At 37.2% G+C, this 14,173-nt stretch overlaps 1 protein-coding gene across 1 annotated transcript in view; it reads left to right on the top strand.

Moving 5' to 3' along the window:
- The window catches only part of LOC150101444 (calmodulin-lysine N-methyltransferase), a 296,337-nt gene that overhangs the window by 231,460 nt on the left and 50,704 nt on the right, over positions 1-14,173 (top strand). Inside the window, exon 8 of the mRNA XM_090400523.1 lies at positions 12,233-12,307. Coding sequence (XP_090256649.1) covers positions 12,233-12,307 — 75 coding nt within the window. The remainder of the gene's footprint in view (positions 1-12,232; positions 12,308-14,173) is intronic.

A 14,173-nucleotide genomic window follows, 5' to 3' on the forward strand; every position in this document is an offset into this window, starting at 1 on the left:
TCGGGCTTCCACTCCTCATCCAGGTCGACAGTTCCAGAGCCTCTCCTCTTGGTCGAAGAAAGCCTGACTAAATCTAGTTGGTAGCTCTTGGCTTCCTCGACCAGTTCTTTTTCCTTCCCTGTTAGAGAAAAGATGTTCCAGTTGCCTAAAGCCATAGTCTGGTGCTGTTGTCGTTGCCATTTCTGTCCTTTTGCTGAACCATTTCTTTGCGCTACCTCTAAACACCTCCACAAACAGGTAGCAGGCCCATTGATGGAGTTTACTCTAGCAGAGGAATGGTTTCTAAGGGAGACTGTAACATATTTTTCGAACGGGTCCCCTCTGACTAAAACCTGAACACTTCCCTTAGTAACCTGCGTGATGGACTATGCGGTATGACCATTATATGATGACCTGACCATGTTACAGTGTTTCATAGTGTCCTATTAGCACTACACCTTGTTCAGGGCAGCTCAGGTTTCCCCTCATTGTAGCTAGCTTAGATATCTGCAAGCTGTTCCACTATCCACCACCTGCGGACCCACCCAGTAGCTGAGGCTCGCCCTGGGAAGATACAGATATAAGATCTGATAATGTTGGAGTCTTGACAGGTAACTGACTGATGAGGAAAATTGTAGATAGGAAGTTAGTAATGATATACATTTTTCATGTAGTACTATCATATCCTGTACACCTCTTGAGGGTACATGGCAGGAATTTGATGATGATATCATCCAAAACAGGTTTGTACAAGCTAATATACATTTATACTATTATACTAATATGAATATACATTTGTATTGTATATAGGTTAAATAATCCATTTCCCCCCCCCTTTATTCCCTGTATTTTTTTTAAACACCGGTTTAAGCCTTTAAATTAATATTCGAAACAAAAATGGATGAGTTAAATTATATTCCATTTACTATATTGTTAAAATATATAAAGATTGACTTGAAATATCTCTAGTTAATTTTGTTAAGGCATTTTGATATTAAAATGTTTTATAATATTCTCTTATTTTTAACAAATAGCCATATTCAGTTTAAAAGAAATATAACTGAGTTATTGGGTACACTTGTAAATAGTAATTCTATAATAACAAAGAGGATACATTAACATGTTTTTCTGTCTGGCCAATGAACATTATCATATTATAATTGCACCAGAGGGCAAATATATATATATATATTTCATCATCATTCATTGTCAATCCACTGCTGGATGAAGGCCTTTCCAAGATTACTCCCAAACTGTCTGTCCATAGCTCTTCTTTCCTATGTCACTCATGCAAATCTGATGATATCATCAATCCACCAATCAATCCATTTAGGTCGGTGTTGTGGTCATTTTTCCTCTCATGAAATTTAATTCAGTACTTTTGACCATCGTTGATCTTGTCTGCAAGCAATATTCCCAGCCTATTACCACATATTCCTTTTGTGATCCAGTCTTGTTATACCAATCATACTTTTTTCCATACTAAATTGTGTTCATGTTTTGAATTTCATTTTCATTTAGTGTCCATGTTTCACAGCCATATGTCAATATAGGAAGAATACATTCGTTAAAAACTTTTCTCTTGGCTTTTGAATATTTATTGTAATTTTCCAAATGCTTTCCACATTGTGTGTCTCTTGTAATTTCATCCATGATATTTTATTCCAGTGATATCTGTTGTCCTAAGTATATGTAATGATCACTTGTTTAATTTCATCATTATTGATTTTTATTATTTCTGGTTGGACATAGCTATTGAACATAACTTCAGTCTTCTTTAGGCCATCTGTTTTGCTAGCAATTTGGAGTTCACAGATACGAGTCTGTAATTCATATGCAGTTGAAGGAAATATAACTTGTCATCTGCGAAGCATAAATGGCTTAAATATCTTTCATTTATCTTCAGACCTTTCCCTTCCCAATCAAGAAGTCTGAATATTTTTTCTATGCATGCTGTGAATAATTTTGGAGATATTGTGTCACCCTGTCTTTTCCCCTCCATGTGGGGCACCTGTTCATGGTGGAGTACCAGTAATGGTATTGGCCCTTTTCATTCTTCTTCTTTTTCTTTGCTTTTCTTCCCGTATTCTTTGCTCTACTTCTCCTGAATCTTTTTCACTATCCTTTTTCCAGACCACCATCACTGGGATCCAATGCCCTGCCGCCGTGTTTGCTGTGCAGTGCGACCTATGGACGGAAAGGGGGATCCTGGTAGTCTTGAACTACTTTGGCCCCTGCTTCGGCAAGACGGATGGTCCTGGATGTCCCATCCAGGATCAGTCGGCTAGTGGACTTGCCTGCAAGGGGCAACGGTGTTGCAGTAAGTCTCTCACCCCATGGTCCGGGGTCGGGATCCTAGATCTGCTGCAGTGCCGGTATAGCATCCAGGGTAGCCCTGCCGTTCCACTCCTGAGCGCAGTCTTTGCTTGCCAGGTAGTGGGCGTCCATGTGTGGCTCCATGGTAGGTGGGAAGCTCTGGCACCGAATTAAAAATTCCTTAAATATGAATTCTTCATCCTCAAATGTTTCAGGGACCCTAACAAAGTCCCAACCAAGTACTGATAATATAGACACAGCATATGGAAACAGAAGTAAGAAACAAAAGATATTGGATACTAACATAAATGTACCAACCTTTTTAATCATTCATGCAACAGGTGAAAAACCAATTGGGAAAATGTCAACCTTCTTTATCCAAAAAAAAGGTTTAGAAGGACTGGCAGGACCTCCCAAAACTGTCAAGAAATTACGTTCTAGTGATATCCTCGTGGAATCAATGTGCAAACAACATGTCCAAGAAACTACTGAGAGCAACGACAATGGGTGGAATACAAATTGCAGTAACACCTCACAGAACACTCACTTCCAGTAGAGGAGTGATATCAGAATGGGATCTCCTTAAGGTTCCTGATGAGGAGATATGTTCAGAGCTTAAAGATCGAGGAGTGATGGGTGTGAGGCTCATCCTGATATGCAGGGATGGTCGCCTGGTCTCAACCAAGAACATCATCCTTACTTTTGATACACCTAGGCCTCTGATATCTATAAAAGCAGGGTATCTCAACTGTCCTGTTAGAATGTACATCCCTAACCCGCTAAGATGCTTTAAATATCAAAGATATTGACATGCCCAAACTGCCTGTCGTGGTTCTACTACCTGTGCCGGATGTGGTAGTAAAGAACATGAAAATAAATCTTGCTGTGAAAAAAAAAAAAAAAAAAAAAAAGCTAAATGTGTCAGCTGTCAGGGAAATCATCCAGCATACTCTCGTGCATGTCAGAAATGGAAAGATGAAAAAGAGATACAAAAAATTAAAACAGAACAAGACATAACATATCAGGATGCAAAAAGAAAGCTAGCCACCATTACACCTGTTCTACGATCCTATTATGCTGAAAAAAGTAACAACTAAAAAAAGTGCCAACAGCAACTCAAACATGTATGTCTATTCCACCATTTGATAATTTCACCATATCTGAACTTTACGATCGCAAGTGCTTCTCTGTTGAGCACATTAATCACAAGACCTATGGCCTTACTCCAGAGACAACTTCAAAAATAGTCCCATTCAATGAAAACTCATCTGTCAAAAAAATTATGGTGGAGACTTCACTCAAAGATAAACCACCAGACACCGCACAGAAAAAATGGATACCTCGATACCCACCGAAAGCAAACTAAGCATACCAACTGACCCTAACACATTTGATGTCTTGAACACTCTACCAGAGGAATAGATGGACACTGGCCATCCATACTTCCCTAAAACAGTGGATAAATATAAATCTGACAAAGGTAAGCCCTCAACCTCTCGAAAACTGGACAAGTCAATAAAATCAAAACAATAGGAAAATTTTTACAATGGAGGAACTGTCGTGGGATCCGCCAGAATATTGACGATATCAACTTGTTGTTGCAGAAACATAAACCTTTCTGTTTCTGTCTACAGGAAACTTACTTAAGACCCAATGAGGACTGTACTTTTAGGAAATTCACTGTTGTACGTAAGAATACAACTGGAGATGGTCCTGCCCATGGAGGAGTAGCCATCCTAGTGGGCACTCATACTCCTTTCCATCAGGTCCAACTTAATACTTCTCTGGAAGCGGTAGCGATTCACTTCTCTGTGGGATTCCTTATTACAGTTGGTTCAATTTATTTACCACCAAATGCTGAGTTAAATGAAATTGATCTTGATAACCTTATCTCGCAACTGCCTGAACCCATACTTTTGATGGGTGAGTTTAACAGTCACAATACTCTATGGGGTAGTGCCAACACTAATAGACGAGGTCGAATCATTGAAAAAAATTCTTGATGATAATAACCTTTCCCTTCTAAATAATAAACTCAATACTTTCTTCCATATGCCTACCTGCTCATATTCTGCAATTGACCTTACAATCTGTTCCCCTTCCATTCTTCCACTGCTCATGTGGGACGTTGAAGAGAATATATATGGAAGTGATCACTTTCCTGTTCTTTGTACAATGTCTTCACAGGAACCATGTTCACCCACATGGATACCTATATGGAAGATAGACTGGGCTGACTGGAACACTTTCTCTCATCTTGCAAAATTTAATGCTGATGCCATCAGTCAAACACCTATCAATGAAGCTGTAAAATATATAACAGAATGCATTGTCCAGGCAGCAACAACCTCCATCCCAAAAACATCATTTCGATTTCCAGTCTATCCAAAGCCTTGGTGGAAACCAGAATGTCAGGCAGCCAAAAAAGATCAACACAGAGCATGGAGCATATTTTGTAGATACCCCACCACATCCAATTTAATAATTTTCAAGCGTACTCGAGCCAAAGCACGTTTTGTAAGACATCAGAGTCAAAAACAATCACCGATCCAATTTACTACATCAATTAATCAAATGATCAGTCCAAAAATTGTATGGGATAAAATCCGGAAAATGAAAGGCAGATATAGTTCACATTGTTTGTCCACCTTAGACTCTAATGGAAGTGTTCTTGCTGATCCCAAAGCTATTGCAGATACTTTGGGAGAAACTTTTGCAAAAATCTCAGCAACAGCTTCATATTCTCCGGAATTTTTAATACTGAAAGAGCAGCAAGAGAAACAAAGGCTTAATTTTTCTACCAACATTCCTCAGCCATATAATCAGCCATTTATCAAGGAGGAACTAAAAAGAGCTCTCCTACAATCTCACCCTAGTGCAGTAGGACCTGATGACATCCATTATGAAATGATAAAACATCCACCATCATCTTCTGTGGATTTTCTTCTCTTATTATACAATAGAATACTTGCAGAAGAAGAGTTTCCAAATTCTTGGCATAAGTCAATTGTCATTGCTATCCCAAAACCAGGAAAAGATCCAACTCAAGCAAATAATTATCGATCCATTGCTCTGACCAGCTGTCTTTGTAAGATACGAGAGAAAATGGTTAATGCCAGACTTCTCTGGTATTTAGAAAGCAACAGTCTTCTTTCCGATACACAATATGGTTTCCATAGACATCGATCAACTTTAGACCATTTAGTTTGGTTAGAAACTTGTATAAGAGATTCATTTCTGAAGCGAGAACATCCTGTCTCGGTTTTTTTTGACATGGAAAAAGCTTATGACACAACCTGGAGATATGGCATATTAAAAGACCTCTATAACCTAGGTCTCAAAGCACACCTCCCTATATTTATTAAAAACTTTCTGTCCAGGCGAACTTTCCAAGTCAGAGTGGGAAGTACGCTATCTCGATCATATCTTCAAGAACAAGGTGTTCCCCAAGGCTCTGTCTTAAGTGTAACCCTTTTTGCTATTAAAATCAACTCAATCATTGAACAGCTTCCTTCCACTGTAGGCAATGGTCTATATGTTGATGACTTCACAATATACTGTCATTCACGTAACATGAGGGTAATTGAAAGACAACTTCAGCAAGCCATTGATCATGTCTCTCTGTGGGCTCTTAATAATGGGTTTAGGTTTTCTACAGAAAAAAGTGTCTGTGTACACTTCTGTTGAAAATGCACTCATCACCGAGATCCTGAACTAAGAATGGGACCTACTGTCAGTAACTACAGAAACTAAGTTCTTTGGACTCATTTTTGACAGAAAACTCACATTTCTAGCAAACATTCATCAACTAAGAGAAAAGTGCAAAAGAACTTTGAACCTCCTTCGCACTCTATCCTCTACTGGGTGGGATGCTGATTGAGCTTTATTTGCTGATCTTTATCGTGCACTTATACGTTCAAAGCTGGATTATGGGTCCCAAGTCTATGGTTCACCAAGACAGAGTAACCTATGATGGTTGGATTCCATCCATCATCAGGGTATACGGATAACTACTGGTGCCTTTCGCACCTCACCCACTCCAAGTCTCTATGTAGAAGCAAATGAACCGGCTCTATCACTTCGACGGAAACAGTTGTCTCTTAATTATGCCCTAAAAATAAAATCTCTCCCAGAACACCCTACATTGAATAGTATCTTCTCTCTGCATTGGGAAGCTCAATATCACACACATCAAGCTGCTATACATCCTTTTGGTATGCGTATTAAAGAAACTGTGCAAGCTGTTAGTATAAATGTTGACAACATTAGCTCTAAACATAACAGCATTCTTCCATGGTAGGTTTGCACACCATCCTGCAACCTCTCACTTTGTCAGCTACAGAAATCTTATATCTCATCATCCATTTATCTGCAATTGTTTAATGCACACAGAGCAGCACACACTGATTTCTTACCCATCTATACTGATGGTTCAAAAACTAACACCTCTGTTGGCTGTGCTGCTGTGTTTCCTGACATTATTATCTCAAATCAGATCCCACCAGAGTGCAGTAATTATACAGCAGAGTTACATGCCATTCAGCTTGCACTTGTGCATATAAAAGAAAACTGCTACCAAAAGTGTATAATTTATACAGACTCATTGAGCCCTTTACAGGCTATCTCCTCTCCTATGTATAATCCTCATCCAGTACTTTATGAAGTGCTACTCCTGCTTCACAAAATGAAAATCCTTAATTTAGATGTTCAGTTCTGCTGGATTCCCAGCCACATCGGAAAAGGAAATGAAGCTGCAAATGCAGCTGCTAAATCAGCCCATACCTTCCCCACATACTATTTGACAGTTCCATATACAGACTACAGACAACTTATAAGATCAAAGCTAATTGCTCAGTGAGAGTTAACATGGCAAGAAACAAATTATATAACATTAAACCTGAAATTAAACACTAGCATTCTAGTCAACGTACAAAGAGAAGGGAGGAGGTTGTCCTTGCTAGGCTCCGCATAGGTCACCGTCACCTTACGCATTCTCATTTACTGAGAGCTGATGACTCTCCCATATGTGAAAAATGCAACACACATCTCATTATTCATCATATTCTTGTAGATTGTCAAAAATTTACACGAGAGAGGAATGAAATTTTCACCTATCTAATCAAGCCATATACACTCAGGGAAATGCTAGCAGACTCAGGCAAATTGCATGATGTTTTTAATTTTTTAGAAAGAATTGATTTGTACAAACACATTTGACCATAAATTGTTTATATGTAAATACTTTTTTTTTGCTTAACTTAACTTTTATACATATATATTATTCATTAGGTTAAATCTGACCAATTATCTATTACCATGGGCCTTGATCTTGTATATTTGTATCGCCCTGCTGTAATTTTGTTAATATGTAAATACCATAATGCTAAACTTAAATTTTATGCATCAATGCTGTATAATAATTCCTTTCTGACTCTTTAAGTATTAGTATAATAATGTTTGTTGTAATCTTACTAGATGTAGACACTGCTTTCCTTGACATGTTTTGTATATACATATGTTAACCTATAATTATCTATTTATGTACTGCTGAAACCTCTGCAGTAATTTTGTTTATATGTAGATACTGCATCACTTAACATACATTTTGTGTATGCATCTTATTTACTACTTTATTTTTAGAATAATCATAGTGCTATAGGACATCTTACCTATTTGTTGAAAGTTTATTTTTCACTTGGTTAGACTATAATAAATTTAGTTTAATCCTTTATCCAAGTGTGAGCAAACAAAGTTTGCGCCTGAAAATATCTTCAGGTAACTTGCTCCACCTTTGCTACGAGTTGTCCGGTGTTGTTGTTCAGGATATGGACTGAATATGGTGTTGTACAACACCATATTCAGTCCATATCCTGAAGATATTTTCAGGCGCAAACTTTGTTTGCTCACACTTGGATAAAGGATTAAACTAAATTTATTATATCCTTATATTTGTGTACTTTCTAGTAATTCTGTTTATATGTATTCTAAATTCTGTTTCTACTGCATTGCTAAATTTAATTTTTGTCCATGCATATTGTATAATAATGGCTATAATAATGCCTATAATTGTATAATAATGCCTATTTTTACTGCTATAAAGGCATCTATTATAATTTTACATATATGTAGATACTGCATTCCTTGGCTTAGTGTTTCATATATTATGTATTAACTTATATTGTTAACTATTTTGCACTACTGTAATTAACCTCTGATCTTGTGTGTTGCTGTGCCCTCTGCAGCAGTTCTGTTTACCTAGAGATGCTGCTTTGTGAAACTAGATTCTTGTACAGACATATTGTTTACAATTCTGTAAATGCTTATGTTATAACCTTTAGTATGGCACAGTATGACCTTTGTAGTTTTTGTGCCAAATAAACTATAAACCAACCAACCAACCAACCAACCAACCCTGTCTTTTACCTCTCTCTGTATTTCCATTAGTAGAGATGTTTCCATTGAAATGAATTGCTGCTGTGTCATTGGTGTATGCTGATTTGATGGTCCTGATGTATGGCTCCTCCACTTGTTGGTTTCATAATGCTTTAAGTATTGCATAAGTTTTAAGTGAATCAAAGGCTTTCTCATAGTCAATAAAACCAAGACACAGGGGTAATTGATATTCGTTACACCGTTCGGTAATCTGTTGTACTCTGCTGTACAACTTGAATATGGTCCATATTATTCAAATAGAGTGCCCTTTAACAAATTCATGCTGACCCGAATAACTAATATTGCTCACAGAAGAAATTGTCCTGATTTGCTAATTTCTGCCGATACTGTGTTTTGCTGTTCTTTTACTCACTGAGTCACCTTCCTGGCCTGCTCTTTTTTACTCCTTATGCAATTGATTGCTACCATTATTCATCATGTGATGTCTTCACAGTCTCTGCTTCTTTCATTATTAATCCCTTCATTCATCCATTTGACACTTAGTTTATTCAGTCTTTTGACCTTCTGAATACATTCACACATCGATGTTAAATAACTTTCAGATAGTTCCCCATTCAGCATTTATCTCCCTTCTGCTTAACGCCTCATTCTCTGCTGTAGCTCCAGGCTGTGTCCTAAGTTTTTCATAATCACTAGCCTTGTAATTCCACATATATTCTTTCCTCACAGAAGTCTTCATATGGTTAGCCACAACCCAGGTGATCACTTCATTCTCACCAGCTGGAGTGAAGTGCGGAACCCACTCACAATCACATCTCTGATGAAATTATCAGATCTAAAACTCTTGATCTTCATTTGCCCTCCTTTACATTACTGCTTGAGATAATTCTCTCTGAAATACTACAATTCATTTTCCTTATTCTCAAATACTATCTCTTCATTCCAGTTTCTATCCCATAATTAAAATCACTCTTCCCTTGTTCCCTAACACAAGTTGCTTATACATTTCTTTAATACCACCCTTCACATTTCCTGGTCTATAGGCCATGGAATGTGCATCTGACTAAATATCTCTTCCTGCCAACCTCCGCCTTACACCATACTTACTCAAAACCTGTTACTTACTTAATTATTAATTTTTTTTGCTATTATTTATGTCTCACACTTCCACTTTGTGTAGACATAATTTGCCTACAATCATCAACAGCAGCACCCCCTTCTTATTATTATTTTTATTATCCTAAGACTCCATGGAGTCACAGACTCATCTAGGAGGTCCCTTTTGTCATACACACAGCTTATCATACCATGCCTTAAACACATTCGAATTCTGTGCAGACACCATGCTCTCAGGCAATATATTCCAATCATTCACAACTGTCCATGTAAAAAATCTGTTTCTCACTCTCTTGCTCACACTCTCCTTATACAGCTTCCAGGGATGACCTCTTGTTCTCCCCTAATCTCCTACCATTTTATAAAAAACCCTCTTCAGGTTAATCCTGTGCAGTGGTGGCTCGTGGCTTAAAATCATGGGGGTGCTGCAACTTTCGAAATATACATACACACTGTAAGTACAGTGTATACGTGTTTGGATAAAATATCAAAATTATGGTAAAAATTTTAAAAAAAAATTAAACATGAAATTGTGATTGTGATTTTCCCATGCCTAACCATTCCTAATTGCCTTTATCAACACTTATCCTGTCTATCTGTTCAGATTCAACTACACCCCATATTTAGCATTCCATTCCATCCCATTCCCATACTGACCATTCTCATATGGACATTCACTACTACTTCCAACATGTATTTCATTATAGTGTGTCTCCCTGTCCACCCTGACTCTTCTTCCCATTTCCCTATCCATCTTACATTCTCATTCTATCATTATTACTTACGGTATTATTATTTTCATTTACAACCATTTCTATCTCACCAGTTCCCATCTCTTGATCTTCTGCTTCACCGCTTACTTTCTCTGCTCTCTTGCTCACATCGCTTATTGCTCCTCCTTGCAGCAGTAGTCTCTGACTCAAACCAATTCCATTTAAATGCAACCTGTGACTCTTTTGCATTTCCATTATTCTCTCAAATGTATTCCACACATTTACAAATTTCACTCCCTTTTCCTCACTCACCTCTGCTAACATACCACTCATGATCTCTGCTCTCTGTCTCAACTCATTATTATCATACCCAGTGGTGTTGCGTGCCCAGTTTGGTTGAGTGTGCTGTCGTGGCTTATGCAATCTGCGCTACAAAATTCACGTCACTTTGACCCTATGGTTGCATTTTTATCAATGCATGAAAGTTTTAAGAGTGTATAGCACATCAGTGCTCATCTTAATTGGTCTAATGAAAATTAATTGTAGGATAACTTTGAATAGTTTAATTTATCAATTAATTGTAACTAAATCTGTGCAGAGTAGGGAGATGGTATGTTTGTTTTAAGATGCTGTATGTTAGAAAACAATAATGAAGGAGAATGCTATATTTGCTTGGTATATTTGAATTACTCAAGGGTGTAAAATTTGGAAGAGGACGACAAGGCTTACCGCCTTCAACTACAGAGCTGTTTCCCATTGCAAATATGGGCAAAAAAGTTATAAATTTGTCGAAAATTATATGTTAAAAACTTATCTATGTTATATACAAAAACTTGCCTACCACGTCAGTTCACTTCACGCACGCAAAAGTTGGATTGGTTGACACAATAACCAATCACAGCCTCTAGGTGCTATTGTCTCAGAGCTCACGCTGCCTCTTCTTCGGAGCAGGTAAAACTGCTAGCATGCTAAGAATTTGACCCACTATGCCATCTGTACAGCTTTTCAAAAGGCTCAGAGGTGTATATATTTTGAATGCACACCTGGGCTATTAATGCGAATGTGATGCAATATTTACTAGTCGAAAGTATCTTCTTCATGAAGCATTAGTAGTACTTTTAGTTTTACATTAGTTTACTTTTAGGAATCACGCGAAGTCTGGAAACAATTAGGGGAGTCTTTAATGGGAACAAATGCAAAAATATAATATCGGTGATATTGCTATTCGGTGGAAGAGCACCGCACACCTGGAATATTTGCCCCTGATCATACCTTGCCAATACATTGAATACCTTTACCTAAAAACACTGTTATCTTTCACTCTTCTCAACAACCTCGTGATATCTGTCTGAACATTCTGAAAGAAAGGACTCTTGATATCTGTCTGAACATTCCTTTTATGTCCAGACAGATATCAAGAGTCCTTTCTTCTTTTCTTTCTATGGTTTCTTCAAATTGTATATCCCTTGATGAATGATAACATTGCAGTTGTTACATAGTCATGTGTTTTCAGTTTTCTTTTATCTTATTGATAAATATCCTTTGTGAAATTTAAAAATTTGAACTTAGGTCAAATCCATTCTTGTAAGGAAGAATCCAGGAGCTGCTGTATGGTAAAACTACTCTTCTCTGGAAATATTTATATTGCCTTTGATATTTATTTTAGATGCTGTTTCATCATTAGCCTTTTTTTCTGTCTTTTTTTTTTTAATTAGGTTGCTGAGATGGGACAATGAAGAAGACTTCATTGATCTTTATTCAAAAATCGATGTTGTATTATGTGCAGATTGGTAAATATTGAAAATGATTTACATTAATTGTACACAATATATTGATTTATTTATATATGTATTCATTTATATACAGTATATTGCTTCATTCTGATAGGAATGTGATCTAGCATTCATAAATAAAAATTGGGTGTCATTAAACTGTTTTTCTCTTAGCATCTGGATACTCTTATCTACCCACACCACAAATATATGCACATGCACACAGGAGGTTGCAAAACTTATAGCATATTGGTGATATAAGGACTAGTGGTTAAGAAGAAAGAAAGGAACCTGTTGCTAAGTTTCATGAAATGTTGAAAGTTATTATCCTTAGGGAAAAAGCCACTGAAGCTCATCAGTCAGAAATGGATATTGCTTATGTATGTGTTTCATGCTTAATGCGAATTTGAAAAATGATGGTTACCATTTCAGAAGATCAGCACCCATAAAAAATACCTGTGGAAGAGCATATGATAGACAGAATATAGTTGTAGCAATTCCCCTCAGGCTGTTGGAAAGAGACGTAATTTATATACGACAAGAAATTATGCTTTTCCCCCTTTCCTTATGTTGCTCATGCTTGGGCAACATATGGATGAAAAAATAAAGTCATTTGACTTCATAAATAGCCTAGTTAGGAAAGTGTTTACACGTGTAAACATTTCTTTGTTCAGTTTCATAAAATATGGATTGCAAAGAGTGGAATGTAGACCATGGAAAGGTAATTGTAACTAGTCATTATGCTATGCCAAATCAAATGTAGCAGAAATCTTTCCTCAAGCCTTTCCAGGGCTTGTATTCAGAGTTGGGTGATGTCGGTTTCTATTATTATTATTATTATTGTAATGCTGGTATCTCCATGGATGCAGAAGACTCATCACAGGAGATCTATTATTCACAAAGTACCTACCAGACCACTTTTTAAACCCATTCATTAACAAAGTAACTACCTATGGCAACCCATTCACCACCCTCAGAGCAAAAAATCTAACTCCCCTGCAAATCACACTCTTACACAGTTATCATGGGTGACTCCTCCTACTCTCCCTTCCTGCTATGTATGGGAAAAAAAAGTCTTCAATAACTTATATGCCTCTATCATGTCTCTTCTTCTTTGCCTATCAGCCACTTTTTAAAGCCCACAAACTCTCAATCTGTTCTCATAGGGAGCATTCTCCATAGACCTGCTACAATCTTTGTCACTTGCTGCTGGATCCACTCCTTCACGTCTTCATCTCCATGGAATCCCAGTGACCAGATCTGCATGTAGTAGTAGTGCAGATGTGGCTGTATTAAATCCATATAAAGAGGAACAACTTCTCTATCTCTCTTTGTTAGTGTTCTTCAACAGCCACCAATCTGATATACTGTTTTGGCCACTTTTGCAATGATGCTCTCTAAACTTTGTCCACTATCACCTCCAAGTCTATGGTCTCATCAATTTCCTGTAGTTCATTTCCATGAATATAATACACACATGTGATCTCTCTTTTCATAGTGCATCACCTTACACTTGGCCATGTTAAACTGGCAGCCATTTACATTTTCCCCATACTGCTGCTCTATTTGTCATCCTGCAGGATCTACATCACATTCATTATCTATTGCTTTTCCCAGTTTTGCATCATCTGCAAACAACTGAATATTTCCCATCTTATCATTGCCTTTATCAATGTGCAAATTAAACAGCAGAGTTACCAAGTACTTAGCCCTCTTGTCAGCCACCCTCTAATCCAAATCACCAGATTTATACCTGTTCCCATTTTCTCTAATTTATGCAACACACTTCTGTGTGGAATCCTGTCAAATGCCTTTGCATACTGTAATAGTATCATTTATATATTTATTTTATTTATTGTATGATGGTAAAATACAGCGAGAAAC

Source organism: Typopeltis vanoorti, chromosome 11, assembly GCF_054136105.1.
Source record: "Typopeltis vanoorti isolate ZY-2024b chromosome 11, IOZ_Tvanoo_1.0, whole genome shotgun sequence".
NCBI classification, from domain to species: Eukaryota; Metazoa; Arthropoda; class Arachnida; order Uropygi; family Thelyphonidae; genus Typopeltis; species Typopeltis vanoorti.